This window comes from Penicilliopsis zonata (genome assembly GCF_001890105.1).
Source record: "Penicilliopsis zonata CBS 506.65 unplaced genomic scaffold ASPZOscaffold_2, whole genome shotgun sequence".
Classification (NCBI taxonomy): domain Eukaryota; kingdom Fungi; phylum Ascomycota; class Eurotiomycetes; order Eurotiales; family Aspergillaceae; genus Penicilliopsis; species Penicilliopsis zonata.
Genome location: NW_019208912.1, coordinates 171,679 through 197,585, shown reverse-complemented (window position 1 = coordinate 197,585; position 25,907 = coordinate 171,679). Strand labels below are relative to the sequence as shown.

The 25,907-nt window shown below is 51.0% G+C and overlaps 15 protein-coding genes across 15 annotated transcripts; 7 read left to right on the top strand and 8 right to left on the bottom strand.

Annotated features, from left to right (window-relative positions):
* Positions 1-301: 301 nt before the first annotated feature.
* Positions 302-1,322, bottom strand: ASPZODRAFT_128076 (hypothetical protein). Its single transcript, XM_022721917.1, has 4 exons — positions 1,193-1,322; positions 1,105-1,119; positions 641-1,054; positions 302-555 (listed from the first exon to the last, which is right to left on the bottom strand). Exons 1-4 carry the CDS (start codon positions 1,247-1,249, stop codon positions 439-441), a joined length of 603 nt encoding a protein of 200 aa, XP_022584096.1. The 5' UTR covers positions 1,250-1,322; the 3' UTR covers positions 302-438.
* Positions 1,323-2,118: 796 nt separating this feature from the next.
* ASPZODRAFT_128075 (hypothetical protein) lies at positions 2,119-3,938 on the top strand. Its single transcript, XM_022721916.1, has 2 exons — positions 2,119-2,620; positions 2,690-3,938. Exons 1-2 carry the CDS (start codon positions 2,529-2,531, stop codon positions 3,759-3,761), a joined length of 1,164 nt encoding a protein of 387 aa, XP_022584095.1. The 5' UTR covers positions 2,119-2,528; the 3' UTR covers positions 3,762-3,938.
* A 382-nt stretch (positions 3,939-4,320) lies between these two features.
* ASPZODRAFT_12712 (hypothetical protein) lies at positions 4,321-5,955 on the bottom strand (the record flags this gene model as incomplete). Its single annotated transcript, XM_022721658.1, has 1 exon — positions 4,321-5,955. The coding sequence occupies one exon, from the start codon at positions 5,953-5,955 to the stop codon at positions 4,321-4,323; it is 1,635 nt and encodes a 544-aa protein (XP_022584094.1).
* A 434-nt stretch (positions 5,956-6,389) lies between these two features.
* ASPZODRAFT_128073 (hypothetical protein) lies at positions 6,390-8,660 on the top strand. The gene is made up of 5 exons (XM_022721915.1): positions 6,390-6,549; positions 6,599-6,716; positions 6,791-7,086; positions 7,150-8,023; positions 8,092-8,660. The coding sequence occupies exons 2-5, from the start codon at positions 6,619-6,621 to the stop codon at positions 8,162-8,164; spliced, it is 1,341 nt and encodes a 446-aa protein (XP_022584093.1). The 5' UTR covers positions 6,390-6,549; positions 6,599-6,618; the 3' UTR covers positions 8,165-8,660.
* Positions 8,460-9,232, bottom strand: ASPZODRAFT_128072 (hypothetical protein). The gene is made up of 2 exons (XM_022721914.1): positions 8,952-9,232; positions 8,460-8,851 (listed from the first exon to the last, which is right to left on the bottom strand). Exons 1-2 carry the CDS (start codon positions 9,208-9,210, stop codon positions 8,673-8,675), a joined length of 438 nt encoding a protein of 145 aa, XP_022584092.1. The 5' UTR covers positions 9,211-9,232; the 3' UTR covers positions 8,460-8,672.
* A 498-nt stretch (positions 9,233-9,730) lies between these two features.
* On the top strand, positions 9,731-10,492 carry ASPZODRAFT_59331 (hypothetical protein; the record flags this gene model as incomplete). Its single annotated transcript, XM_022728841.1, has 1 exon — positions 9,731-10,492. One exon carries the CDS (start codon positions 9,731-9,733, stop codon positions 10,490-10,492), a length of 762 nt encoding a protein of 253 aa, XP_022584091.1.
* A 464-nt stretch (positions 10,493-10,956) lies between these two features.
* ASPZODRAFT_12708 (hypothetical protein) lies at positions 10,957-11,400 on the bottom strand (the record flags this gene model as incomplete). The annotated part of the gene is made up of 2 exons (XM_022721647.1): positions 10,957-11,313; positions 11,380-11,400. 2 exons carry the CDS (start codon positions 11,398-11,400, stop codon positions 10,957-10,959), a joined length of 378 nt encoding a protein of 125 aa, XP_022584090.1.
* A 561-nt stretch (positions 11,401-11,961) lies between these two features.
* ASPZODRAFT_57855 (hypothetical protein) lies at positions 11,962-12,642 on the top strand (the record flags this gene model as incomplete). Its single annotated transcript, XM_022728716.1, has 2 exons — positions 11,962-12,177; positions 12,262-12,642. 2 exons carry the CDS (start codon positions 11,962-11,964, stop codon positions 12,640-12,642), a joined length of 597 nt encoding a protein of 198 aa, XP_022584089.1.
* A 975-nt stretch (positions 12,643-13,617) lies between these two features.
* ASPZODRAFT_59221 (hypothetical protein) lies at positions 13,618-16,162 on the bottom strand (the record flags this gene model as incomplete). The annotated part of the gene is made up of 3 exons (XM_022728828.1): positions 13,618-15,055; positions 15,113-15,253; positions 15,312-16,162. 3 exons carry the CDS (start codon positions 16,160-16,162, stop codon positions 13,618-13,620), a joined length of 2,430 nt encoding a protein of 809 aa, XP_022584088.1.
* An 886-nt stretch (positions 16,163-17,048) lies between these two features.
* ASPZODRAFT_149097 (hypothetical protein) lies at positions 17,049-18,100 on the top strand (the record flags this gene model as incomplete). The annotated part of the gene is made up of 4 exons (XM_022725459.1): positions 17,049-17,140; positions 17,206-17,331; positions 17,401-17,881; positions 17,954-18,100. The coding sequence occupies 4 exons, from the start codon at positions 17,049-17,051 to the stop codon at positions 18,098-18,100; spliced, it is 846 nt and encodes a 281-aa protein (XP_022584087.1).
* A 409-nt stretch (positions 18,101-18,509) lies between these two features.
* Positions 18,510-19,127, bottom strand: ASPZODRAFT_149096 (hypothetical protein; the record flags this gene model as incomplete). The annotated part of the gene is made up of 1 exon (XM_022725458.1): positions 18,510-19,127. One exon carries the CDS (start codon positions 19,125-19,127, stop codon positions 18,510-18,512), a length of 618 nt encoding a protein of 205 aa, XP_022584086.1.
* Positions 19,128-19,352: 225 nt separating this feature from the next.
* ASPZODRAFT_128064 (hypothetical protein) lies at positions 19,353-22,252 on the top strand. Its single transcript, XM_022721913.1, has one exon. The coding sequence runs from the start codon at positions 19,452-19,454 to the stop codon at positions 21,933-21,935; it is 2,484 nt and encodes an 827-aa protein (XP_022584085.1). The 5' UTR covers positions 19,353-19,451; the 3' UTR covers positions 21,936-22,252.
* On the bottom strand, positions 22,248-22,600 carry ASPZODRAFT_57940 (hypothetical protein; the record flags this gene model as incomplete). Its single annotated transcript, XM_022728725.1, has 2 exons — positions 22,248-22,392; positions 22,491-22,600. Coding segments are annotated over 2 exons (255 nt in total), but the record flags the coding sequence as incomplete, so codon positions are not given.
* A 625-nt stretch (positions 22,601-23,225) lies between these two features.
* On the top strand, positions 23,226-23,828 carry ASPZODRAFT_88819 (hypothetical protein; the record flags this gene model as incomplete). Its single annotated transcript, XM_022730332.1, has 2 exons — positions 23,226-23,308; positions 23,368-23,828. The coding sequence occupies exons 1-2, from the start codon at positions 23,248-23,250 to the stop codon at positions 23,826-23,828; spliced, it is 522 nt and encodes a 173-aa protein (XP_022584083.1). The 5' UTR covers positions 23,226-23,247.
* A 386-nt stretch (positions 23,829-24,214) lies between these two features.
* ASPZODRAFT_975393 (hypothetical protein) lies at positions 24,215-25,841 on the bottom strand. The gene is made up of 4 exons (XM_022730553.1): positions 25,601-25,841; positions 24,820-25,532; positions 24,637-24,750; positions 24,215-24,578 (listed from the first exon to the last, which is right to left on the bottom strand). The coding sequence occupies exons 1-4, from the start codon at positions 25,703-25,705 to the stop codon at positions 24,485-24,487; spliced, it is 1,026 nt and encodes a 341-aa protein (XP_022584082.1). The 5' UTR covers positions 25,706-25,841; the 3' UTR covers positions 24,215-24,484.
* Between the last annotated feature and the right edge of the window lie 66 nt (positions 25,842-25,907).

Here is a 25,907-nt window from a genome sequence, read left to right as displayed (position 1 = left end):
ATCGCGCTAGAGGCCCACCTACGCCAACTTCTAAGGTGTATAGGGAGCTACAAGAGCTGAATATTTTGAATACGATGAGCTCTTAGGCCACAGGATTCTATGACTGACTGCAGATCATGGTTCTTATACAAGAATATTTCTAGAAAATATCCCGAATAAAATATGAGTTCTAACTTATTGTCTATGCTCGGCGTCAAGCTCACGCTGGTCTCAATATTACAGTATTATTATGGGAGATACGGAACTATAAATACTTTCTATGTGTATTGTTTTTTTTTTTTTTTTTACAATAGAACAATGGGCCTAAGTGAGACTTTTGAGTTGGGTTAAATTTAGAAGACATAAAACTGCCGAAGAGACACAAAACAAGCTGTCATAAGCGCACGTGTGCATGGAAGGGATATATACAGACGATGGAGGTATCAGAGAAGTACAGGCTCACGAGGCGGACATGCCATTCTTGCGGAAAGAGACTTTCTCAACGGCCACGGTTTCAGCCCCATTGGCGTCGGTCTTGAGCTGATAGACGTACAGAACGAGGACATCTCCCTGGATCTTCCGGGTTCATTAGCACGGATTGCAGAGGCAGCATGATCTGATATATTCCTCTCCTCAGACATAGGGTTGGATCAAGACTCACATCCATCAAACAGAAGCTCGGGGTGGGTTCTTCGCCGTCGGGCCAGAACGCGGTGCTCAATGCCCCGGTTGCACTGCCTGGATTCACAAAGAAGCGGCCCTCCAGCTCAAAGGCCTCGAAACGATGTGTGCCTCCCCATAGCAAGATATCTACATCCATCTGGCGCGCGGCAATGAGCAGGGCATCGGCATCTCCCGGAGGGACGATAGTGTGGCCATGGGTAAAGCCGATGCGGAGGCTTCCGTGAGTGACGACCTTGGACAGCGGCAGATTTGGAGAGTCTACATCGAAGTCGCCCTTGACCATCTGCAGGTCTGGTGCGATCTGACGTAGAAACTCGTATGTGTCTCGGTCGGTCAGGTTGCCTAGACAGAGGATTTGGCCGATCTTTCCCGGCGTCAGGAGTTTCCGGAACTGTGCCAGTTGTTAGTGACGAAGCAGCCGAAGGTGACACGCGCGCATACCTTGACGGGGAGATCCTAGTTGGCAATATCAGCATAGCGACCGAGAAGACAATCTCAAAGAGGGGGAGGGGGCTTCCAGGCAACATACGGGGGCTCTGTCCGGGATGAACAAGTCACCAATGGCCAGAACAAGACGCGACGTCATCTTGAATCCCGTATGAGCATCCAACGACCCATTCCAGAGCGAACCGGTTTGAGAAGAAACAAGCGCAAACGCAGAGGCGTGTTATTATTAGTCCCTCTTGAAGCTATGCGGGGACAGCTTGTGTTTGGGGTCTGCTGAGGGCCTAAGGCCACCGAAGGCTGTACTGATAAGCTGGCCCTAAGCCCTAAACACAAGTCCGCTTTTGGTCTAGCCAGTTTACTGGGCACCTCTGTGACGTTACCGATTGAGGCTGATAACGAGCCAGGCAAAACAGATATACGTGCGTAATTGATATGACATGCATATCTGTTGCCATTACCACAATTGAGCTATTATTTCTGACGTAGGAGGAGTAGAAATAGATTGCGAGCGAACAAAATAATGCTGTCTTTACTTGCAGCGTATGGAGTATGTACCCCACAGGGGACTCGAGGCTCTATCTACGCTGGCTGGTGGTGTACAATAATTTCTATTACAAATAATCTAGGTACACGATAGTTCAAATAGAACAAGTAAGTAGGTACTAGGTACCTGTTACCCTTAAGAATACAGAATACAGGGCTCTGCTGGGTGTATTGGCCGGTTCGAACAGTTGTGATCTGATCAACTCCAAATCCAGGCCATTGCGGAACCACAAGTTACAAAAACATGGTCGAATCTCTGACTCTCTACTCGTCTAGAGGCGAACAGTCGTAATGTAACTACATTTAGTAAAAAATTCCAGCTTCCATCGTCTCTAATGTCGATAAGCTTCAGACGGCCGCTGCCGCGGCTGGACTTTCTCCGACGTTGAAGGAGTCCGGCTGCCTGCCGATGCCTGCGATAGTTATGAGATAAACCGGCTTCTCTTTCCGTAGTTACCAGTGAAACTCCCTACCACCTACTGTACTACTAGGTACCTGGATGACTCACAAAGTCACTTCGCCCCCTCGTCGACTGCTGCAAGCGTATTGGCGGCAATCTCCGTGACTTTCTTCCACCCAAAGGGACTCTTTGGCTGTTACCCCGCGGGCTCTCCCGAGAGTCCATCGGAACGCTGGCGACCAAAGGGACGACGCAGCGCCTGAGTCTGATTTCCAGGCATCTGGATCAGCGCCTGCCGCTGCCGGAGCTTTACACCCCCTTCTCGACCGAGAGAAATTCTGCCGAACCAGACGACATTGAATATAAACCCCTCGAGCGACCGGTCCCTTCACCTGCTACTGCTGCTGCTGCTGCTGCTGCTTCTGCTTCTGCTATTACTCCCCCGTCGCCGCCCCTCCCCGTTCCTACCGCCACGATGCCGTCTTCTCAGGCCCCTCACCCCACCTTGCTGATTCCCGGCCCCATTGAATTTGACGATGCGGTCCTTCAGTCTATGTCCCACCATGCGTGAGTAGTTGCCTGCTCGCTAGCTATTGCTTCCTGGCCCTAATCCTTCTTTTTTTTCTTGGTTTCTAGAGAGAGCCATGTCGGTCCAGCTTTTGTCAAGGTCTTCGGCGAGTCGTTGACTCTTGTCCGGAAGCTATTCCAAAGCACAAGCCCGACCGCACAACCCTTCATTATCGCCGGTAGCGGTACGTTGGGTTGGGACATTGTCGCCTCAAACCTGGCCGAGAAGGGCGACGAGGCGCTGGTCCTCCACACGGGGTACTTTGGTGACTCGTTTGCTGCCTGTTTGGAGACATATGGGGTCCATGTGACACAGCTCAAAGCGCCCATCGGCGAGCGGCCATCTCTCGGCGAAATTGAACAGGCTCTCAAGGAGAAGTCGTACAAGGTCATCACCATCACCCACGTGGATACATCGACCGGTGTGTTGAACGATGTGAAGAGCATCGCCGCGCTCGTGCGTCGGATCAGCCCCGAGACCCTGGTAGTGGTCGATGGTGTCTGCAGTGTTGGATGCGAGGAGATTGCCTTTGACGAATGGGATCTCGATGTCGTTCTGACGGCCAGCCAGAAGGCCATCGGTTGTCCTCCCGGTCTGAGCATCGTCATGTGCTCTGGCCGCGCGATCGACCGCTACAACTCGCGTTCGACACCCCCGGCGTCTTTTTATGCGTCGATTGGAAACTGGCTGCCCATCATGCAGAACTACGAGAGCCTGAAGCCCTCGTACTTTGCCACTCCGGCTACTCAGCTCGTCCATGCCCTGCACACCACCCTATCCCAGATCACCGCCCGCCCCATGGCAGAGCGCTTTGCGGCCCACACACAGGCGTCGGACCGCGTCAAGGCTGCGGTTGCCGAGCTTGGCCTCTCGCAGCTGGCCTCGAAGCCTGAGAGCCAGGCCCACGGCATGACTGCCATCTACCTCCCTTCCGGCCTGGCGCCGCCGGATGTTCTCCCGGGTTTGATGAAGCGCGGTGTGATTTTCGCAGCGGGCCTGCACAAGGAGATCGCTACCAAATATATCCGATTTGGCCACATGGGCGTCAGCGTGACTGACACTGGCCGCAACGACATTGACAATGCCATCGCTGCATTGAAGGAGGCCTTGGCTGAGGCCAAGCAGGCTAAGGGATTGTAGGCAGCAAATCTCGATTCTGTGTATAAAGTTGTATAGAGTTATGCCTATAAGCAACTCAAAGAAAACTCAAGTCATACATTAATCAAGTTTCCAGTAAAGCTGTTTCTCTACTATTTCATACAAGGTTCTTGTGAAAGAAAATATAAGTTTGTCATTCCTACAGATACAGCATCGAGGAATCATTATGTTATACCAAACCAAACCAGTAGCTAAGAGCTGATTAATTGAATAGAAGGGTAGAGGAGATGGAATAATACTAACTTATTACAAAAGAATATACACTGTTTGGCTTGGGAGAAGCAAAAAAAAGGGGGGAGAATATGAATAAAGAGCAACTGCAGGGATAAACAGGAGAGGGAATGGGACATAGAAACAATAAGGACAAAAAATGGACATGACGCTATGCACCATTTCTTTACATTAGGTATTTGGGCGAAAAAACAACACAGGAAAAAGAAGAATAGATGGAGACGCAGGAAGAGAGGTGCTGCAAATAGAATATAATAGTTCAACAACATAGTTGGTATGTATTTTCTCTTGCTCCCCTCTTCTTCTCTGATCATGTCTCTGTTTCGCCTCTACGTAGTGCTAGGAGAGCTCGTACATCCGTCACGTACTGAAGTGCCTCTAGCATGGGTATCAGGTGAAGCAGGCCGTTATCCGTGGGATCATTAATCCACCCTTCGATAGGAATGGCGTTATCTGCCAGAATAGTGTGAGGATGCCAATGCTGCGAGATGGAGGGATTGGTGAATAGGGGGGACAAAAGAAGCATACCTTCATGAAAAATATAGCTCACTGGGCTGTTGTCTAAGATCATGACTTTGCTGAGGTCCGGTTCGACTGAACTGAGGTCCTTAATGTAGGCACCGTTGCGAAACGTGCAGTGCTGACGGTAGTACCGGGCATGGAAGAACTTGCGCTCCTGTTCAAGCCAGTCGATGACCGGATCGGCGTACTCTTGCACGCTGGCAGTGAACACGACTAGCTTGTACCACTTACACACTTTCCGCAAGAAATCGTCGCAGTGCGGCCTTTTGTGCACATAGTAAAGGATGGGATGCTGCGGGCTTAGCGTCGTCGCTGGCCCTCCAGGGGCCAGGGCCGTCGTCATGGGTGCAGCTAGCTTCACTTCAACCATGTGGCCGCTCGACATTCGGCCGCCCTTGGCGAGCGAGTGGATCAAAGTCTCATCTAGATCCAGCACAAGGGTCTTCTGGGGTGCTTTGGAAGTGCGTGAGGCAGCTGTATAGGATGGTACGCGGAGCGGAATCAACGGCCGGGGTGGAGCGGGAGCATGCGGGTATCTATCCAGCTTGTGGACAGACGGCGAGGTGGGTGATTTTAGAGTATTCGGGTTCACGGTCGAGTGGACTCGCGAGACGCCATCATGCAACGGCTGCCCCATGTCGGTACCCTGCTGTTGCTGGCGTTCTTTCTGTCGTTTCAGCGTCTCTTCATTATTTAGTTTAATCCTTATCGACCGGCGAGGGGCGTTGCCATTTGACGTTTCTTCTGAGCCTGGAGACTTTGTTTTCGATTTTGTTGACCGGGGCTTGCTGGACATCGACAGGCTTTTGACACTTCTTCGATCATTTTCGGACTCTGAAGTAGCCGAGAGGATTGATTCCCGCGAGGTATGGCTTCTCAGCTTCCTTGGAGGGATTACGTGACCGTTATTATTCCTGTCCGTCCGGTTATTGCCGCCTCTTCCTGACGGAGAGGAGCCGTCCATAGAGGGTCCAGACACCAACTTCCTGAGCTTTCGCACAGGGGCCATTAGCGAATAACGCCCATCATCCTCCTGAAAGCATTGAGCAGCATACAACCCGGGGCTCGTCAAGGTGGAGAGGAGGAATTTGATGGTTTCTGCGATCGCGTCAAATAGCTGCTGGGCGAAAAGCTGCAAGGTGCTCCGCGTCGCCAGCGGGCCATCTCTATGTAGCTCGTGGAGCAACAGTGTCTTCTCGTCTGGGCAGTGTCCATCCGTCAGCAGCGGCGTGTTCTCATAGCTTTTCTCGGCGCTTCCAAGTGATCGGAAGTTCTCCTCGCTGTAAGATCGTATCTTTCCTCGCTCCGTTGGCGAGTTGCCCGCCAGCCGATTCTCTTCCTGCGACCGAGAGCGTTGCCGGACTCGATTGGGCGTGGACGACTGGCCGATGACTCGCGACGATAGGATATTCAGCGAGTTCATCTTCCAACAACGCCCATAGGAGTTCAGGGCGGCCGCCGATATCTATGATCGAAAGGAGAAGAGTCAGCCAGCGAAGCGCCAATTTTTGACTGTGCCGGACGCACGGTCAGGACAGAAGGACCAAACAGATGGCGTGCAGATATGTAGGTCTCTCCCAACTAGTCTGAGTCGCCCTGTCACTCACCTCAATGCGCCCGTCGGCGTGCCCTGCAAGACCCCTTCCACAACCAGCTACCAGGAAGAGGAGGTCTAAAAGCAACCACAAGAGCGTAGAAATATAAGGCCACAGATTGCCCACGAACAAAGACCGCCCCAAATCCGTAAGAATAAAAAAAGGATCGCTGCGCGACGTGTTCAAAGGGAGCAGCTGCAGCAGATGGAGGTGTGGGGGAACAGCCAAACCGGTTGGGCCGAGCGCTTCCTTTCCTTTCCTGAACAAACTCGCCCTCATCCCACCACGGCAGAATAAGCAGGTTCGCGCGCGTCCACCACGGCCCAGGAGCTACTGCTGCAGCTACGCGCCGGATTTATTGTTTGACAGCTTCTATCTGTTCAGGCTATTTTTTTTTTAATCCTGTGTAAGAAAGGCTTGTGGTAAGTGTTCTGGCAGAGAGCCATGACTCAGAAGACTAACAAATTCTAGACAAAGCTCTATCTATAGCCATGCCGGCAACTTCTGCGCCTTTGACGCCAGGATTAGCGTCGTTTCTTAAGTCGCTCAAGACAAATCCTATCGACACATCGATTGATAATCTGATCTCGTACGTTCGGTGGCCATCCAGGGTTTTTTTTTGGGGGAGAGGGGGAGGGGGGTTTGTGACTGACAGAGCCCTAGGTTGCTCAAGAGACGACAGATCCGTCATTCGAGATCATGCGCCACCGCAACCGCTTATCTTTTACTTCGGGTGATTTCGTTCTGCCGGACTACGGATGCGAACAAGTTAATCGAACGGGTGCAGAGTGTGGGTAGGCGGCTGATGGCCGCACAGCCCAGGGAGATGGTGGTGGGGAATATTGTCCGGCGGGTGTTGGGCTTGATTCGCGATGAGGCAGAGGATGATCGCGATGCCGAGTTTGCCCTAAGTGATGCAGGCTCGGAAAGCCAGCCACAGACTCCTCGTGTCCTTGAAGGTCGGTGGCTATGATCGTTTTGACCGCGGTGCTCGATTCACCCAGGTGTTAACCGGCATCTAGATCCATCCACTCCCCAGGATAGAGACTTCCTCTCTGTTCGCCATGAGGGCTCGGAGCGATCATCTTCGCGGCCTCCTTTAACCTCGCACTCGACGAACCCGGCACCAATCTCGATGTTCAGCCTTCTTTCCGGTCCGGAGGCCGAATCGTCTCTCCCAGGATCACCAGTCCCGGGTTCCCCATCTGGCCGAGTAACAGGACATGGCTCAGTTCGAGACATCCGCGCAGAAGTCCTTGACGGAATTGGCGAAATCATCGACGAGTTGGGTCAGGTCGACGATCAAATTGCTGCGTATGCACTTGACCACATCCACTCAAACGAGGTCATCCTCACCCACACGTCCTCCACCACTGTACAAAAATTTCTGCTCAAAGCTGCAGCAAAACGCAAGTTTACTGTCATTCATGCCGAATCGTATCCGAACAACCATGACGCAACCCATGCCACCGTCAGCGGTACCGTGTCTGACGAGGACGACAACTTGAGCTTCGAGTCGTTCCAGAAGCCGCTGATCGCTCTTGGCATCACCGTGATCCTCATCCCTGATTCCGCGGTATTTGCACTCATGTCCCGGGTCAACAAGGTTATTCTGGGCACCCACTCTGTCCTTGCAAACGGCGGGCTGGTTGCTGCCGCCGGTACGCGGGTCATTGCCCGGGCAGCCAAGGTGCATCAGACCCCGGTGGTGGTAGTCAGCGGAGTCTACAAGCTCAGCCCCGTATACCCGTTTGATTTTGACTCGTTGATCGAGTACGGCGACGCAAGCAATGTCATCGGGTACGAAGACGGAGACCTCGTGGACCAGATTGATGTCCAAAATCCACTATACGACTACGTCCCTGCAGAGCTGATCGATCTCTACATTACCAACTTGTAAGTACCCCCCGTTATGTCTCCACTGTTAACTTGACGCAGATCACTAATTTGTATGTCTCTTGCAGGGGCGGTCATGCGCCATCATATCTTTATCGCATCGTGTCGGATCACTATCGGAAGGAGGATATCAGCTTCTAGACTTATGATTTCGATGATTAAAAAAGCTCTTAAAAGTGGAATGATATTCGACGCAAAATAAACACTAGAAATCAAAATCAAAAGGACGATACCCAATGACATGTGGATGTCACTAAAGAATAAACTAACGTTCCTCTTATGTAGTATGGAGTGCTAGAATTACAGCCAGAATTACAGCCCAATGTTCTATAGAGTGGGCGCCTATGGTTACCACAGCACACATAAAAATCTAAACACTATGTTTAGTTTGCATGTAAAGAATCATGGCGCCATCATTTTTAAGGATGTTGATCGTAGGTGTGTAGATTGTTTTGTGTTGGAGGCTATGCTCCGTCCTGAACCCATGAAGAAAAAAAGAGGAAACTTGTATCTTTAGATTCCCAGACCACAGAGCACGAAGAAAAGGTATCCCACACGGTTTTTATCTCCTGACTTCCATGGAATGGCACCGCCACTCGACCCCAGCCATCGTGTATTGAATAATAAAATTGATGTTGATGTTGGTTATTTACGAGCGGGGCTTCTCCTTCTTCTCCTTCCACAGAGCGGCAAGACCGACACCAGAGACCTTGACGACCTTGAAACGAACACCAGGAATATCACCCTTGGCCTTGCCCTTGCGACCGAAACCGGCCAGGAGAACCTCGTCGTTCTCGTCGATGAAGTTCAAGCAACCGTCGTTGGGGACTATAGGAATAAGAATCGGCAAATCAGTCCACTATGTCCATATGATATTTCCCCGTCTACCCCGGTGTTTTTCTTCACCGAATAGACAAATGGTACTCACCGAAAGCAGTGACCTTCTTTCCGTTCTTGATCAACTGAACCTTGACACACTTGCGGATGGCAGAGTTGGGCTGCTTGGCCTCAACACCGACCTTCTCCAGGACGATACCCTTGGCGTGAGAGGCACCACCGAAGGGAGAAGACTTGAAGGCGGTTCCGAGGAGGCGCTTCTTGTAGTGCAAATCGGCCCAACGAGCCTCCTTGCGCTTGCTCTGCAACTTGCGCGCAGCGTTCAGACCACGGGGTTGTCCCTTACCCATTTTGGCGGTTTATGTGCGTTGACTGTTGGAATAAAACAAAGTTGTTAGAGACTCTTCTGACAATAGTTATTTTTTTCATGACCACAACAATCGCCTGAATCTCTGGGGGAGTATTTGTATATCGATAGAGGCTGTGTTGAGGGTTTGGCTGGACTCGTGACCGATAGAACAGGATGAAAAATTGACAGGATCCTGGAGTGCAATATAAATCAAAGGGCAGGAAAAAGCGTATACGTACCGACTTGGTTGATATCGTCAAAAAGGCCTGACCGGGTGGATGTCGAGGTAGTCGAAGATCAAGAGGTCCTTCACGCCCAGGCGGTCTCGCTAAAGCCGGGAGTCGAAAATGTGCGTTCCTCGCCCTAACGCCCGCTAAGCGAGATACGGGATCGGAACCGGAGAAACATCAGACCACTATCCTGCGCGATAAGATAAGCACTTATCGCCCGACGACAGTTGTTGACGACCATCTTAACTGCTAACTATCGATAGCAATAATCCCAACCAACAACATCCCATTATGACTTCTCGCCCGAAGGCGGACCAACTGCGGAAAGTCAGCTCGCAGCGGCTGCCTCCTCCAGCACTTTTCCAGGGACCGCCATCCCATAATGCATCAAACCTGTCCCTCGCGCCACCTCCGACCGGGGGGGTTCCAACTGGGACCCAGGCCCCACCACTGCAGCGTAATAGCTCAGCGCGCAGGCTTGGGTCGATCGACTCGCAAATACCCCTTTCGCCATTCCTGACACGCACTCAATCCAAGGGGGAGGCGGATGGATCGGACGCAGTGTGGCAGGAGATGCAGAACGCATTGGCTGAGGTCGAGCTGAGCGCGGTGACGAGCGAGCATGTGTTTGGCGAGAAGCATTCTGAAGCGCTGGAAGATCTGCGGATGAGACAGTTGAGGCTTGCACAGGCATGGGCACGGAGCGAAGCCGAAGATGAGGTTGTTGACTCGAAAAGTACGACTGATCACAACAAGCAATCGTCCGTCAAGAAGGGCTCTCAGAGCGCAGCTGGCGGGACTACTGACCGAGCAGGTATGGAGAGCGCATCTCACAGGACTTTGGATGAAGAGACCGAGAAGGATATTCTGCTCGCTCGGGAAAGACGAGAGGCCAACGATCGGTACTTTAACAGGGTCAACAATGGCGTCCTGGACGTGGTTGCCAAACTGGAGGAAGTTGCGCAAGCCATGCGGATCGTGGAGAGGGAAAGCAAGGATATTTGGAGCGACTCGGACAGCATCGGTACTGCACCTTCGACCAACACCAGCTGAAAACAGGTTCTTAAACTTCAATCTACAAATTTATTCACCTCACTTCATTCAGGTCACAACCTGCAGACCAATTCAGCACGAAAGGCTTCACCTCACGGACCTTCAATCGCCGCTACGCTGCTCATTGCAATCGATTCAGGCTATATAATGCTACTGGTCTGTCTTGGTACTTGATTGCCGACCCCGCTCATAGCGTGGTAGAGCCACAGGAGTCACTCCAATTTCGGAGGCTTCCAAAGATACAAGGAATATACTTAGATAGAGAGTGTATATCCAAGAACAAGAGGCTCACTAGCAGGAAGAATACATAAAGACGCAAATATAAACAGTACAGCTCATTATTTCAGAAATCACAGGGTATCTAGGGCTTGGCTCCTTCCAACCATAAGGAGCAATGATAGGGTGGGTTTTGTTTCTTTTCTTTTCATGTTCCGCTTCTCAGGGTTCAAGTGTTAGAAGAGGGCTTACTCCTTCTTCACCAACCTGACAGCAGCCTTCCATCCCGCGACGGCGATGAGTCTCGCATCTTCCCAACTGCTTTCATATGCCTTCTTCGCCAATGTCTCCACCTCCTTATTCCATCGGTGCTTCAAGAGATCTTGCACAGTCGGTGTCGTAGACGTCTTTTCCCCATCCCTCGTCTCCCGTAAACGTGATAGTTCCTTGGGCGCAAACCGTCGGTCGTATGCGCCCGCAGGCGACCCAAGCCATTCGATTGCTTGCGTTTGTTCGCGAATCAGGCTTCGCTGCTCAAGGCGATTCGAGCGGTGGACTTGCACGGTAAGATATAAAGCACACGTCGTCAAGGCAAAGCCACTGAACTGCATGTTTATTGCGCATTAGCATGTGAGTTACGGAACGGTCCCGGCTTCATAGGGAGCACGTACAAACCCCGTAAAGAAACCCATGTTTTATTCCAAGCTTATCCCTGCCCAGTTAGAGCTGGATCAGCCCGATATCTGTCGATTTTACTATCCGTACTGTGCTGTCTCCAACGGCGAAGGCGGGGGAAACAGGAAAAGGCGCCCTGGCTCGCAAGTTCGCAGTCCGGCGTTCTGTCACTGGTCGGTTGAAGCAGACTTATTAGATATTAGAAAACACTCGACGCGCATTGGGAATCGCTCGGAAACCAGAAGAATAGCGTTGAAGTGATTGTTCGTCTTTTTTTTTAGCAAAGAAAAAGAGTACATTGACAAGCTCCGGGCCGACGCTTTTAATTGGCCCGGGCCGGCAACCTCCAGAAATCGAATCTTTTGTTTCCCGGCGAACCTCCAGCAACAAGAATAATATCTAGGACCCTTTCCGACTTGTACTAGGCCTGCTCTGGCAATTTAAAGAGTTTTTTACAGAGACCATTCTCTGGCCTTTTCCATTGTCCGATATCGAATCTCAGGTCTTCGTCAGAATCCGCGTACGACGGGAAAAAAAGGAACCGACTCCCCTACTTCCTACTCTACAAGATCCTCACAATGGCCGGCGGTGCAGCAAAATACCGTCATCTCAGCCGTAAGTCATCACACAGACAGGCTCTGCTCCGCAATCTCGTCACATCGCTCTTCAAGCACGAGTCGATCACCACGACATGGGCCAAGGCGAAGGAGGCCCAGCGGCTGGCCGAAAAGCTCATTACCCTCGGCAAGAAGAACACAGAAGCAAGCCGGAGGAGAGCACTTGAAACCTTCTATGTATGTGAAAATCGTTGCTCCTACATTCTACAGAAAGATGCTCCGTGTCATGGTGAGGATTAAGCTGACCGCCGAGCAATCTAGACCCCCCATGATATTGTCCCTAAACTTTTTGGACCCCTTCGTGAGCGCTACGCCGAACGTCCAGGCGGGTACACTCGGGTGCTGCGCGTTGAGCCCAAGAAGGACGACCAAGCGCCTAGTGCTATTCTCGAGCTCGTGGACGGACCCAAGGATATGCGATTTAATATGACGGCGCGCGCTGTGGCCCGACAACGATCGAAGGGATTTGAAACACTGAACGAACTCACGGTCACGAATGTACGCAAAGTGACCCAGTTCCGCAAAGACGGGGTCGAGCAGCTCGAGCAAGCTATCCAGCAGTTGGGGTTGGAGGAGCAGCCGAAGAAACCGGCTTTCAGGAAGGTGAAAGCAGAGGAGAATGAGGGAGATGTACGAGCTTGAGGATGGCGATTTCCCTCTTTCTATACTTCCTCTCCTTTGCTTGTCAATTGCATCTTCCAACTTGTACTTCTAGCTTGATCCCTTTTCTTTTCAGATGCAGACTTCTGGCTATTTCGCATCTGGCCGATGAACTTCTTCCCCCCATGTGGAGAAAAATCAGTTTGGTTTCTGGAGTTGATGTTTGAGCATTTTTCTTCCTGCATATGGACTAAAGTCGAGATCGTGTCATATAATCCCTGTATAAAATAAAGCGGTTCTCACTATGACATTGGGTATCCTTGCTTCTTTACCAAGGGACTTATCTTATAAGACATGACATCCATCGAAACAGGGAAGCTGAAGCATTGATCCTGCCTAGTAAAACCAGGTTATCTTTGGCCGTGCTTAAAGAATATGCGTAAATATATAAAATCTGGTTGTTTTTTTGCTAGGCTATATTCTTCAGTAAAGATAGCTAGTCCTTGAATTCTGTAAGAGTTGCAATAATAACCCTACTAAATTGGCCATAGCTAGGTACCAAGTTACCTAGCTACTGTATCATCACTGCCCACCATGCTCGATTGGTCTAAACACTTTCTGAAAAGGATCAAGCAGATGTAAGACAATACCAGAGAGAAAATTGGAATGAACAATTGTCAAGTTGGGTTCAAGAACTCGCAGGGTTATTCGTTGATATCAGGGCAAGGACAGGAGTCCAAACCATCTACCGACCCTCTTAGGGATCAATTGAAAATACGCTGTATTCAAAAAGGAAACAAAGGCAGAGCCATCATATTGAACGTCTAAACATTTGTATTTTCCATGCCATGCATGCAATTTGTCTGACTTGATCTTCTCTATTCATATCTATGCTGCAGAGGTCACCATGAGAACATTTATTCCCTCCTCTCCACCTATTAATTCAATACGCCATCATACTTTTTCTTGCATTCAGAAAACCAAGATCGGCCTATATCTTCCATGACAGAACAACAGCTAGGCTGGCTTTGGTAAGTTCACCCCGCCTGAAACAACAAGCGGTCCATTCTTGGCCACGGCCGTGGTGTTGTTTGCATAGGGAACGCTCGGAGTGGCTCTACTGCGATGCTTCATCTCAAACTCGGAGGGAACTTCAGAGGGCGGTGGTTTCGGGGGTAGATGAGATGGAGTTCCCCATTTGGCAATGGAATCCCTGTTTCCAGGTGGGCCTGGGCGGCCTGCATTGTAGCCGGCGGCCATCATAGGTTCCATGGGTTTCATGCCGGGATCTGGGTAACCTGTCCACTGAGACTGACCATTGTGATAAGGTATGACCCCAGGCTGCATATGCTTTCCTAGATGGCGGGTCGGAGGAACACCACCCGGGACAAACGACCGTGTCTGAGGATTAAAAGGGGAACGTCCAAAATTAGCGGCCTGGTGGGAACCGGCATGATTCGGCATTCCAGGATTCATCGTTTGCCCCGGGAATTGCGCATAAGAGTATGATGCGGTACTGGGCGCCACGGCGTGAGAAGGGTAGTTAGGCCAATGAACCGGTGGATGGTTTCGATGTGCAGATGAGGGGAAATTTCCCTGGTAAGGGGGCGAGGGCCAGGTGGGGCCCTGAGATTGATAGGGCACAGGGTTTGGAAGCGCGTAGTTGCTCATCGCAGGAGATGACTTAGTAGAGGATTGTTGGCCTATCATCACCGGTGACTGGTTCATCGAAGCATACCCAGTATAAGGTGACTGTTGTGGGAGGTTTCCGCCCTGCCAAGGGACATTTTGTGACATTTGAGGAGACGCCGCCATCTGGTATTGAGGCACGGTGTTCATGTTCATGGGGCCAGGATACATGACATTCTGCTGGCCATTCTGAGCGTAGCTCATTCCAGGCGCTGACACACCAGGTCCGACCATATAGGGAGGCTGTTGGGGATATGATCCGTCATTTACAGCGACATTGTACGAATTCGGTCCGTTGGCGTAGTGCATGCCAGGATAGTATGCATTGAACTGAGATCGGGCCTCAAAGCTGTCGTCGTGGGGAGTCTTTTGTCGGTATGTTTTCTTGCGTCCACTCGTTGAGCTGGATCGAGACATATTTGCGCTCTGCTCTCCACTTGTAATTTCTCCAGGCTTCGACTCTGGGAAGTCACGGAAGATTCTCTCTCGAGCTTCCTGATATTTGGCCTCCCGTTCTTCTCGGGTGAGGGTCATTCGATCTTTGGCAGGCGTGGCACCAGCCGATGAACCCGTCGGCTCTCCATCGTTACCGCTTTCCCCATCTTCCGAAGTAGCCTTCGAAGGAGCAGATGAGCTTGCAGCGGTGCTTCCGTCGGTGAAGGAACGTTCCCCATTTTGGCCATTCCGGCGCATGATCTTCATCGTAGGTACCATGGGCGGGGGAGTTGTGTTTGTAGAGGCGTGCAAAACAGATAGTGGAGTCGGTCTGGGATCATGTTAGCAGAGATTGATTATAGGGAGGGTAGAGGACTAAACAACTCACAGTCGGCAGAATGGCGTTCGGTGAAGACGGACCGAGGTAACGTTGTTGTCGACGAAGTGAGTCAAATGATAGTAGTCTCCAAGTTTGTGCGCAAGGAGCCTTCCGAATCCATTGGAAGGAGGTAGCTCCAAAGATTGCTCGCTAGAAAAGACCATAATGTTAGGAGTGAATAGAATCAGCATGGGTTTCTAGAGCTTACTTTGAATCTTGAATGAAATGTCTGATCTTCTCCTCGAGCTGTAGAATCAAGAGACGGTCTTTCGGGGATTTCATCGCTTCGAGTAGTTTCTCATCCGGTTCTAGCGGGAATCCATGGAGGCTTCGGCCGGCCGGGAATTCAGGGTTCTGAACGATGAAGTTGTTGGAAATAGAATCGGCGGGGACAATCAAATTTTGCGGCGCGAGACCATCATTGAATCCTCGCCCACTGCCAGGAAGAAGCACACCTCGCTGCACGGTACCATCCCGGAATTGGTCTCTGTACGGTCGTGCGCCTGACTCGGAGCCAATCAAAGAGTTTGGTGCCCCTGAAGCAGGGCCAGAAAGCGACTCTTCCTCATCCACAGCCTGCACGCTCGCGCTGTCATCAGGTCGCAGAGAATCCTTTTCATCCATTGCAAAGGTGGTCACAGAGGCCATGCTCTTAGAATCAAAACTTGTGGGTTTCGTGGATGAGTTGGAAAGATGAGTACGGTCATCATCAAACGACTGTTCGCGCTTGAGGATGCCGTTCGCTTGGGGCTCAACAGAAGATTCTGATTCCTCTTGATCTTTTGCTCCTTCTAGTTGAACAGATTCGACTGCTCTTTCAAGACCATTGATTTCCCTAGCAATGGAAGATGTGTCTTCTTGCGGGGCAGTTCCTAATCCATCTTGAGCAGACAACGCAGCTTTCGGAGCATGTAATTCAAGATGGGGTAATCCTTGGTCGACTGCATCAGAGCTATTGCGATCAGGCGTAACAGAGGGCTGCATCTTCGGGGGGGGAGGCATGGCCGCAATTTTTGCGAAAGATAGGCGATGCTCGCCGCCCGATTTCGTGGAAGCCATTTTGTGTGATAGTTTTGCCGCAACGTGTGATAAAAAACGATGTGGCCTTCTTTTTCAAAATCACAGTATCTCCACAGTTCTCAGTTGTCACAGTTGCAATCAGACCGCCACAGCCTTGCGAAAAGACGAGTCCGAAACTCGGTTCGAGGTCAGGCAACTCAGAAATCCCGCTTCACACAAGCCCAAAAAGAAAGACGACATATCTCAGAAAAAGCGCATTCGCCATTAAGGAAAACTTGCGAGATGTTAGAATAAATAAACATCCGACGGGCAGTGTCAAGAGGCGGGACGTGGAGGTTAAGGCTGAGACTAGAACAAAGCAGGTTGAAAGAGAAGCCTTACACGAGTGTCAGAACAGCTTATTCATGGTTTTTTTCGTGGGGGGATCCTCCTACGTAGTCCTCTGCAGATAAACCCGCACGAAAGTAGAAAAAAGGAAGAAGCGAGACTGCGATGCGGATGAACAGTGCTCAATCCTCGCTGGCGAAAGATGGGCTCTTTCGGGGACGAAGTCGTCGAAAGAACGAGCAGCGTTGATTGAGACCAAGAATTGGCCGAGTCGAAAGTTCCTTGTGGGTGGTTTGCCGCGCGGGTAAAGCGCTCTGCCCTGCCTAACAGCCGCCCAGCGGGGAAATAATTCGTAGGCGGTTTTGGCCTTGCGCCTGTTTTTTTAGAGCTGTCATAAAAGGAGAAAAAAAGGAGGAAGGAGAGGCAAAAGTGAACGTAGTGCAGTTGGACAAGAACGAAGTTTTTCGGGGGTGATTTTCTCGATTTTTGCGAGACGTGTCGTGGATCGTTTCTACCCTCCAGCTTCACCTTACCGCGGCCTTTCTTTTTCACCTATTTAGCCACACGCACTCAAACCCGCATGGGGACGTGCTCATAAATGAACCGGTATAGAAATAATGCGCCCGGGGTCAGAGGCCCTACTAGGGCTACTGCGAGTACGCTGTGCCAGAAATGCTTGAAGAGAGATACGTCTATGCCTTACCTTGCGTTCTGTTGGAGATAACGCCTGCTGACTGTTTTGTACGGCACTACAGCTATGAGTGCAAGGCAGCACCTCAGGAGAGGCCGTATGCCTCACGGCCATCGCGCACGCAGCAGCTGAGGAATCCGAAGCTGGCCCCGAAACTTTCGACCGAGGTCCCCAATGATCTCCTGCGAACGTACGTCGATTTTCCTGGGTCCTGAGCGAATTTTCGGAAGACATTGATATAACTCTAACCCGCCTTTAGTAAAGGAGTCGCAGATGAACTACTAGCCAAACGGGAGACTGAACATACCCGCTCAGCGGTTCACGATGGGAGAAGTCGGTCGAGGAGGCGCTCGCGGTCAAACTCTTCAGTTTCCGTGAGCTCTGTCTCAACGATATCGACCAGCCGAGAGCATTCAGCATCGCCTGATCGACAGCGCGAACACGATTCGAAGAAAGACGATGAACGTGCACTGTCTAGGACCAGGAAGCGACGGTACAGCGACTCGCCCTCCGAGTATTCGGATGCTTCCTATTCCTCTGCCAATCAACCTCGGTCGAGGTCGAGAGAATGGCCTCGCGATAAGAATACCAGGCGACGACGTCGGGAGTCAAGCCCTGTGGAGCGAGGTCGTCCAAGGGACTCTTTTGGAGAAGGCAACCGGAGAGATAGGACTCGGAGTCGCAGCAGCCTGGACAAGAGTCGAGCCGCCAAAGAGCGACGCTCGTTAACTCCAGAGGCCGTTCGTGGGCGTGGGTTCCAAATTTCAGACAGGAGGCCGTCTTATCGAACCAGCCGATCACCGTCAGACCAGCCGTACCAGCGTTCTGAAGCTTCTTCGCATGGGATGCGTGCTGGGCCCGGTCAAAGTCACCTTCCGCCTCAACCTCGAAGGGAACGCAGCTTGAGCCCATATAGCAAACGTCTTGCTCTGACTCAGGCTATGAATATAGGAAGGTAGACAAGACTTTCACATGAAAACAGGTGTTACGGATCTGGGGTTTGGCTTCGATTTCTTATTCCCTCTTGTGTTCTTGCCCTGTTTGGTTCTTCGGGTGGGATCAAGCTCGCGTGATATACTACGGCATCCATGTATTATTCAACTACACTTTTGTTCTAGCTATATGTTCAACATTCCCTTAAATCTCAATAACTAAGATGTGTATTTTTGTCTGTCTGTATTCAAATGTTTACACCCTATATCCTGAACGCCTAAATGATTGAAATATGAATGGGCCTCGTCCATCTGCAAACGTCCGATAGTAGAGTACAATTGAGTCAAGCAAAGAACCCACGCCCATGAAAAAAAGGAGGTGAAGGTAAAAAACTGGATCTGCCGACTAACTAGGCTGGAGTCTCGAATAAGGGTATCAAATCATTTCTTCCTCTTCTTTTTCTCGTCGTTCTTCTTCGGCCTCTTCTCTTTCACGGACATGAATTCCCTCAACCAGTGTTTCGCCTTCAATGCCGACCTCCTCTCCTTGGTCATCTCCATTCATAGGCGCACCCTTCTCCCTTGCAATCCGTTGTGCATTCTCTATCCGCTGGCGCACAAGCCTCGCAATTGCGTTCTCTGTCCGTACGTTGAGAATCTTCATCTTCTCGTCCAGATCTCTCTTCAGATCCCAATTCGGTTTTTTCGGCTGTAGCTTAAACAGATCAATCGGCTGATCTGCTTCATCTGATTTCTTCGCCTCTTCTGCAGTCTCTCTGGCGATTTCGGCCGCCTGGGATTCTAATGTCACTTGCCCATCGATTGGTGCTTGCTCGAACCCAAGTTTCGGCCCGCGAGTCTCCGGGTCATAGTTGCGACCTGATATATAAGTTGTCGTAACTGATGGTACCGCGTCTCCGATTTCTTCCTCCGTAGCTCGAGCCTCACTCAACGTCTCTGGCTCTGGTTGCTTTCGTTTCAATGCTGCAAGCTTCGCAAGTCTTGCTTTTCGTTCGGTCGCCGCAGCATCTAGAGAGGCGTGTGAAGAGGACATATTCGAGGCGAAGGTAAGCGCCCAGGTAAATCAAAGTATAGAATGGCCAAATAGATGTCTGTAGCTCTGTGAACCGATTCTAGCAAAACCGAGCAAATGTTCGTTGATCTCAAAGCTGGTCCCGCCCTGCGCCACGGCGTTTCGATAGATCCCGCGCACCAGCCACACCTCCGGGTGGAAGAAAATCATGACTTGGGTCCACCAGAAGGGTATCAGATCGATGTTGCTCGCTTTTCTTCATGTTAAATCTGCACTCAACAAAAGTGAATCCTCTTCACATGGTTTTCCTTCAATTTTCAAATGTCTCAGGCTAAATAGTTCTGAATGTCATTTTGTCCTAACGCCATCCTTCGTTCCCGCTTGAACGTTGGACTGTCTCCGTCCGCCTGGACGAGTCCGAGACTATGGCATCGGCAAAGAGGCACGACGTTAACGTTGCGCCGTCTGTTGAGCGGTGCTCCAGGTTCAAGCGGCAATAGTTTGGATAAGCTTAGGGTTGTCGACAATGATCTGCCATCACCGGAAGCCTCCCAGCAAAGCGTCGCCCAGAGTATCCTCCATCTGAGGAGCACCGCCGCCCGTCCCTCGCCTGCCTACTCCAGTCACTACCGAGATATCACAATACCCGATACATTAGGACTAGAAACTCCTTATAAATTCCCTCTTGAATATCAAAATGGACAAGAGACGCTTTCGATGGAGGCAGAAGATGATACGAGCGTGCCTGCGAACGCGACGATGAAAGCCGACCATGTGAAAACGATATCCGTACCATCAACGCGAAAGTGGAAAGATGATCGTCTACGTCTTCAAGCGTTAATTGAACAGCTTAATCGACAAGCCCAAGAGTTAGGGAAGCCTATGACGGCACGGTCGATACATTTGGATGCCAGCATCAGGTTAAAATCGCTCTACCGCCGCCCGTTAGGCTTTCGACAGTGGAAGTCGGCATGCCTTGAATTGTTCTCAGCCAAGTCCGATGACCGCGAAATTAGCAATCCTGCATTAATACCTGCACTCAACGAAAGTGACTGGGATCTTTTCCGAAAAATACAGGAGGACGGCCTAGACAGTTTTAAGGAGGCCTGGGAAGAAATGAATAGGCCTGCCAAAGCATCTCATTGGCAACGGCTGGCATTGCACCTGCTACAACAGTCTCCCGACCTTATGTTGAAATTTCTGTTGGTCACTTGCCAGAGCAGTGATATACCTAATTTCAACATGGTTGTAGACTCCTTCATATACCTCGAACAGTTCCACCGGGATGCACTCACCGAATGGAAAGAGGGCGAATATACATACGACTCGGTCATCGAGCTCTGTCTCGATCCCAGGGACTGGCCGATATTACGTGTCACACAGAAAGGTATTTGGCTTTTCCTGCAGCGAGCCAGTCACAAAGGCCTGGTCCTTGCCCTCCGGACGGTGAACGAGCGCCAGACCAGTCTTACAGGCGAAACCGTCTTGGTATTCATGCGTCGCTTTATGGAAATGAAGGACGTTGACAAGGCTCTGGAAACTTTGCAGCTCTTAAGTACGATTGACCAAGAGGAGTTTGCACTGGACTCCCAAGTGGTGATGCGTACCTGCTGTAAGCTGCTTACTCTGGATACGGTGCAGACACAGGATGGAGTACGCAACTTTCATATCCTTCCAAGGCTTCTTGAACTCGGGATTCGTCCTGACCGAGACATGATGAACGTTGTCTTATCAAATGCCTTCAAAACCGGAGACCCGGAGCTAGGCTTCGACGTTCTCGACTTCATGAAGAGCCATAATCACGAGTTCGATTCTTACACTTATATGACCCTTCTCTGTGATGCCGTTGCCCGTGGCGAGCGTCATCGCGTGGATTTATTACTGCAAGAAATCCAATCGCAGGATCAGCTAAGAGAAAATCCATTCCTCTCTAGCAAGCTATTCCATGCTCACTATGTCTTCACCGCTAAACATATGGACACCGATGCCGATGCTTCTGAAATTTTCTCCTCAATGCTCAATATGTACAATGAGCTGCATGACATCACGCCGTTAAAGGAGCTTCTTATTGTTCCGCCTAATTATACCCCTCCAATCAGGGGCATGAACAGCCCACCATCCAGGATTGCTATGTACATCATGCTAGCAACTTATTTCCGCTGCCAGAAAGGGACTTCAAACATCAATCGAGTCTACTCGAGGTTTCGGGCCCTGTTGACAGAAGGCAATGAGATGATTGCGCCTCTGGCAGAAACGGATCATATTTACAACGAGTTTATCGTGGCGTTTCGCGACTCGCCTCGCAACTTGCGCCGCTGCGTACGAATTGTTGAGGACATGCTTTCGCACATTGCCCAAGATGGAGTCATCGAGGGGGAAAACGGGAATAGGTTCATCCATGCCAAACCGAGCGTGCGTACCTGGTCCATCCTGCTTAGCGCCTTCATCTTCAACAAGCAACTGTTTGCTGCGGAGAAAGTGAAGGAGATGATGGCAAAGTACAATATCCAGTTCAATGAGGTCACCTGGAACCACGTCATCAGCGGCTATGCTAATGCCCAGATGATCCCCGAAGTCGCCCAGGCGATCAAGTCCATGGAAGAAGACGGATACTCTGCTGACGCGTACACCGTGCGGAGCCTTCGCTACCTCCGTGACCCGGAGCGTCTATGGGTTGCCGTCGATGAGCTGGATGCCAATTCCGAAGCATTGGATGCCCGTCTAGCCCCCTTCGCGAAGCCAAGCGAGTTCGCCGGGGAACCGGAAAAGGAACACGAGCATCTACTGGATCGCGGCCTCCAGAATCTGAAGATGCAACTTCAGTCTTGATCTATAATACCCCTTTCAGCTTCGAAAATTACCTCGAACCATGTGCTTTGCGATGGCATATATACTCCTAGGAAACAGGCGCAGGTGTTTTGCGGTGCATAAAGCAGTGCTATTTTAGATTTTCTCATGTATAATAATTGCATATGTACAACAGACATAGAAGAATCATGACTTAAATTTCTAACTGTGAATCGCCATTCATTTAGTAGACTACCAAGCTCGAGGCTTGGCCCAGTGTATTGTGTGAGGCTTGGCCCAGTGTATTGTGTACAGGATCTAACCACCGAAGAAAATCGAGATCTAGCCATTATGTTAGTCAGGATTCATAAGAGAAATAATCGCAGCTTCCCTGCCACACTTGTAAGGTAAACTCACAGCCATCAAAACGCAACATATACTGACATACGGGCTCAGGCGTTCGCCGATCCGCGCACACTTCCAAAATATCCCAAAGAACCTGCCCGGACATGACATGTTAGCAGGTATCCTGACAATCTACACCACACTGATTTCCCTAATGCAACGAGCATTATTGTATGCCCAAGGGCAACGTACCCATTCTGATTTCGATCCATAATTCCAGGCATCATTGAGTGTGCATAGGTACTTGTGCAGATGATGAGGAGCAAGACGAGGAGAAGAGACTGGAAGTTAAAGAGGGCAGACTATTCAATATTAGCCAAAGTTATTCACATACGATTGATCAAGGAGAGCACTCTTTGAGAGCTCCTGTCTTTCACTTGATTCACTTGATTCACCTACCATCTTGGCCTTACTCTCTCCTCCACCTCAACTTCAGGGCCAACACCTCAGAGACAGAAACAGTAAGTCGACTTTCTTCAATATTAGAAGAAATTATCTTCCACTAAACCAAGAGAAGTACTGTGCTCAACAGCGAGGTGGTGATATGTAATAGCTAACTTAAAGCTTAGTGTTCCCTCCACGCCCGCCTAACTTTCCGCCCGCCTGCACGGACCAGCACCGTCAGAATACTCGGGACCAGAATGCATTCCATCCTACTCTCTTATCGGCTCCGCCTGCAACTCCTCTTCCTATTACCGGTGCTCCTGCTGCTCCGCTCCAGCTACCGGCAGGCCATGTTCAAGGGTCTGCGAGAGCTGTTGCTTCTGCATCGTCCCTGAAACCGGTCATCCAGCCATCGTTTCCGACTCATATTCCTGGATACGTGCCGGCATACACTTCGCGCGACAGCGTTGGAGGCTATCGCAACAACCTCTTTGATCCTCCTATCGAACAACCAGCCCTTGAAATCGGTAACAAGAGGGCTAGCTCCGGTAGCAAACGGGCCACCATGGCGGAACCCAGAGCTCGTGCCGCTCGGCACAAGGGGCAGATGAACTTTTCTAACGAGTGTATGCATTTTTACTTTGGTCTGTGATGAGCATAAGAGCTGATTTCTTAATCCTTTTAGTGCGCTTACTTCTCCTGGCTTACGGTGATCCTCAGCCGCACCCATCTTACCCTGCCGAACCGCTTCCTGAGACCGTCCGCGTGCTTGACGAGATCGTCACGGATTTCATCCTCGAGATGTGCCACGAGGCAGCACAGTATGCAAGTTACGCCCGCCGGCAGAAGATTAAGGTTGACGACTTCCGATTTGCGCTGCGCCGGGATCCGAACAAGCTTGGTCGTGTGCAGGAGCTACTACGGATGGAACGCGAGCTCAAAGAGGCGCGCAAGGCCTTCGACCAGAATGATGACCAAGTCGCCAATCTGAAAGATGCAGGTAAAAAGGGCCTTGGAGACCCCGGGGAGAGCGTCGACGGCGCCCCGGGGGCAAAGAAGACGAAAGGGAAGAGTAAGCGCGGGGCTCGTCGCGATTCGGACGCTACTGAGGATAACGCCCCCAAGAAGCGGAAGGTTGTTGTTTGAAAAAATCTCTTTTCTTTTGCCCTTTCTTTCTTCGTCTTTTCTTCGAATACAATCAGGTGCCCTGTCTCGGTCGGGAAGGCGTTTCAGATGGCAACGGCGTTGGTCGGACATGGTCATATACACTAACTACCTAGGTACTATCTTCAAATACTTATCGGGTCAAGTCCAGAAAAAGCATGGATAGTGGACGGTCAATTCAGCAAATAATTGCCAAAATCGCACGAGTAAAATTCAATTACTAGAATTGCTTTCTGGGCTCTTATTTCTAAGCGAAGAAAACAGTATGTCCATTTATCATGACGGTAGATACGCCGCTCCAAGCGCGGCTACTTTCGTAAACGTCGGTCTACATGAGATAGATGCTGTGCTTTTCTCTCCCCCTCATGAGGGACTCCCTCGAAGCCCGCAAAAATGTAAAAAAATCGCATGAAAAGGAACCTCTTCTCTTTTTTCTTTCTCGGGGGTTGCGTTCTCTTGTTCTTCGGTCTGAAGAAGGCCAGATGACTCCGATACGCCGTTCTTTCTGCCATCCCAAGCAAAAAGTGCAAATGCCAAAGAATAGGAGGGAAGGTGAAGGGGAGGTCATGACAGGATATGGTAGTAAAGATCCCCTATTGGTGGGGAAAAGGAAGCGAGAAAGAAAGAACCATACAAGCTCATTTTTTGGTTGATTGTTTTCCCCTTTGTCTAAGCACGGGCTTCTTCAGGAGCAGCACGCTCCTGGGTGCGTTGCTGACCTCCACGGCCACCCTTTCCACCCCTTTGGCCACCCCGTTGCGCACCCTCGCCCTGACCGCCGGCACCGGACTCGCCTCCTCCTAGAGTGAGCTGGGCCGTTGCAAGACGGGTTGACAGCTCCATCTGTGTACGGATGGTGTTTGCCAGATAGGAAACGACCAGGACATCCTGAATGTGGTTGTTGCTGTGGGAGAAGTCAGTTCACAGTGCATATGCATGCATATTATAGGGGGGGATTAGGGTGTTCACGTACAAATCCCGCTCGATATCGGCAGGCTCAACCTTAGGCGCAAGAGCCAGAGTGTTGAGAAGGAATTGGCCCATAGCGGTCGACGCGGGGGCCTCCTCGTCGATAACGGACTCGACGTATCTCGAGACCCGATCGATCATGCCAATCACCTCCTCAATCGCGCGTTCCAGAGCCTCGATATCAGTGAAGATGGTGGTGGAACGGTTCTCAACCTCCTTGGCGTTGGCAATGGCCTCCAGACCGCTCTTCTCCGCCTCGCCGTATCGGACCTCGTGGGGCACGGGGATAAAAGCCGCACTGTCGGCGGCTCTCTCAGCGGTCACACCCACCGGCGCCGAAATATAGGCACGGGTTTCAATATCCTTGCCAGCATCGGTCGACACAGTCAGATGGACGGCAGGATGGGGCCAGGTGCCGTCACCCTGGCCACTATAAAAGTTCTGGATCAAAGCCGAGAAGGTGTTGAGCTCGGACGATGTGGCGTACCAACCGACAAGGACTTCCTTGGGGTTGGCCTTCAGGTGCAGCGCAAGCATCTGCTTCTGGTATTCCATGTCGACTTCGACCTGGTCCGTCGTCTCCGTGTGTCCCACCGCAAAGGTGCTGCGGATTTCCACCTCGGTTCCATCTTCAGAGCGGGTTCCTAGCAAGGTTCCGATGACACGCTCCTGGTCGGCATTCCGGCGGAGAGAGTGATCGAGAATGGAGAACAGAGCCTAATAGGATACAATCAGTGACAGTCCATCGCAGTAGATATCCCATCGTTGAGCACTGGCAACCGTACCTGAGGCTGGATGACCACGTTCAGCGGCGCGGTACTGGGAGCAGCGCCCACTGCGACCTGACCCAGAGGGCGAGCGAGGTGAAGAAAGGAATCCGTTTCAGCCATAGTGTGGGTTAAGAGGGGTCTGGGGGCAAGCAGGAGAGGTGCCTGTCTCTGGACGTTTTCTGGCGGGACAGGCTCTGCGTTCGTGGTGGAGTGTGGCTCCTTTGTTCCGCCCGCTTTGCGTTCTTCTGAGAGGCCCAAATTGTGTTGTGCGCGCAGTGGGAAATTTCGCGCTAAGATAAGATAAGCAAAACCTCCTCGTTGC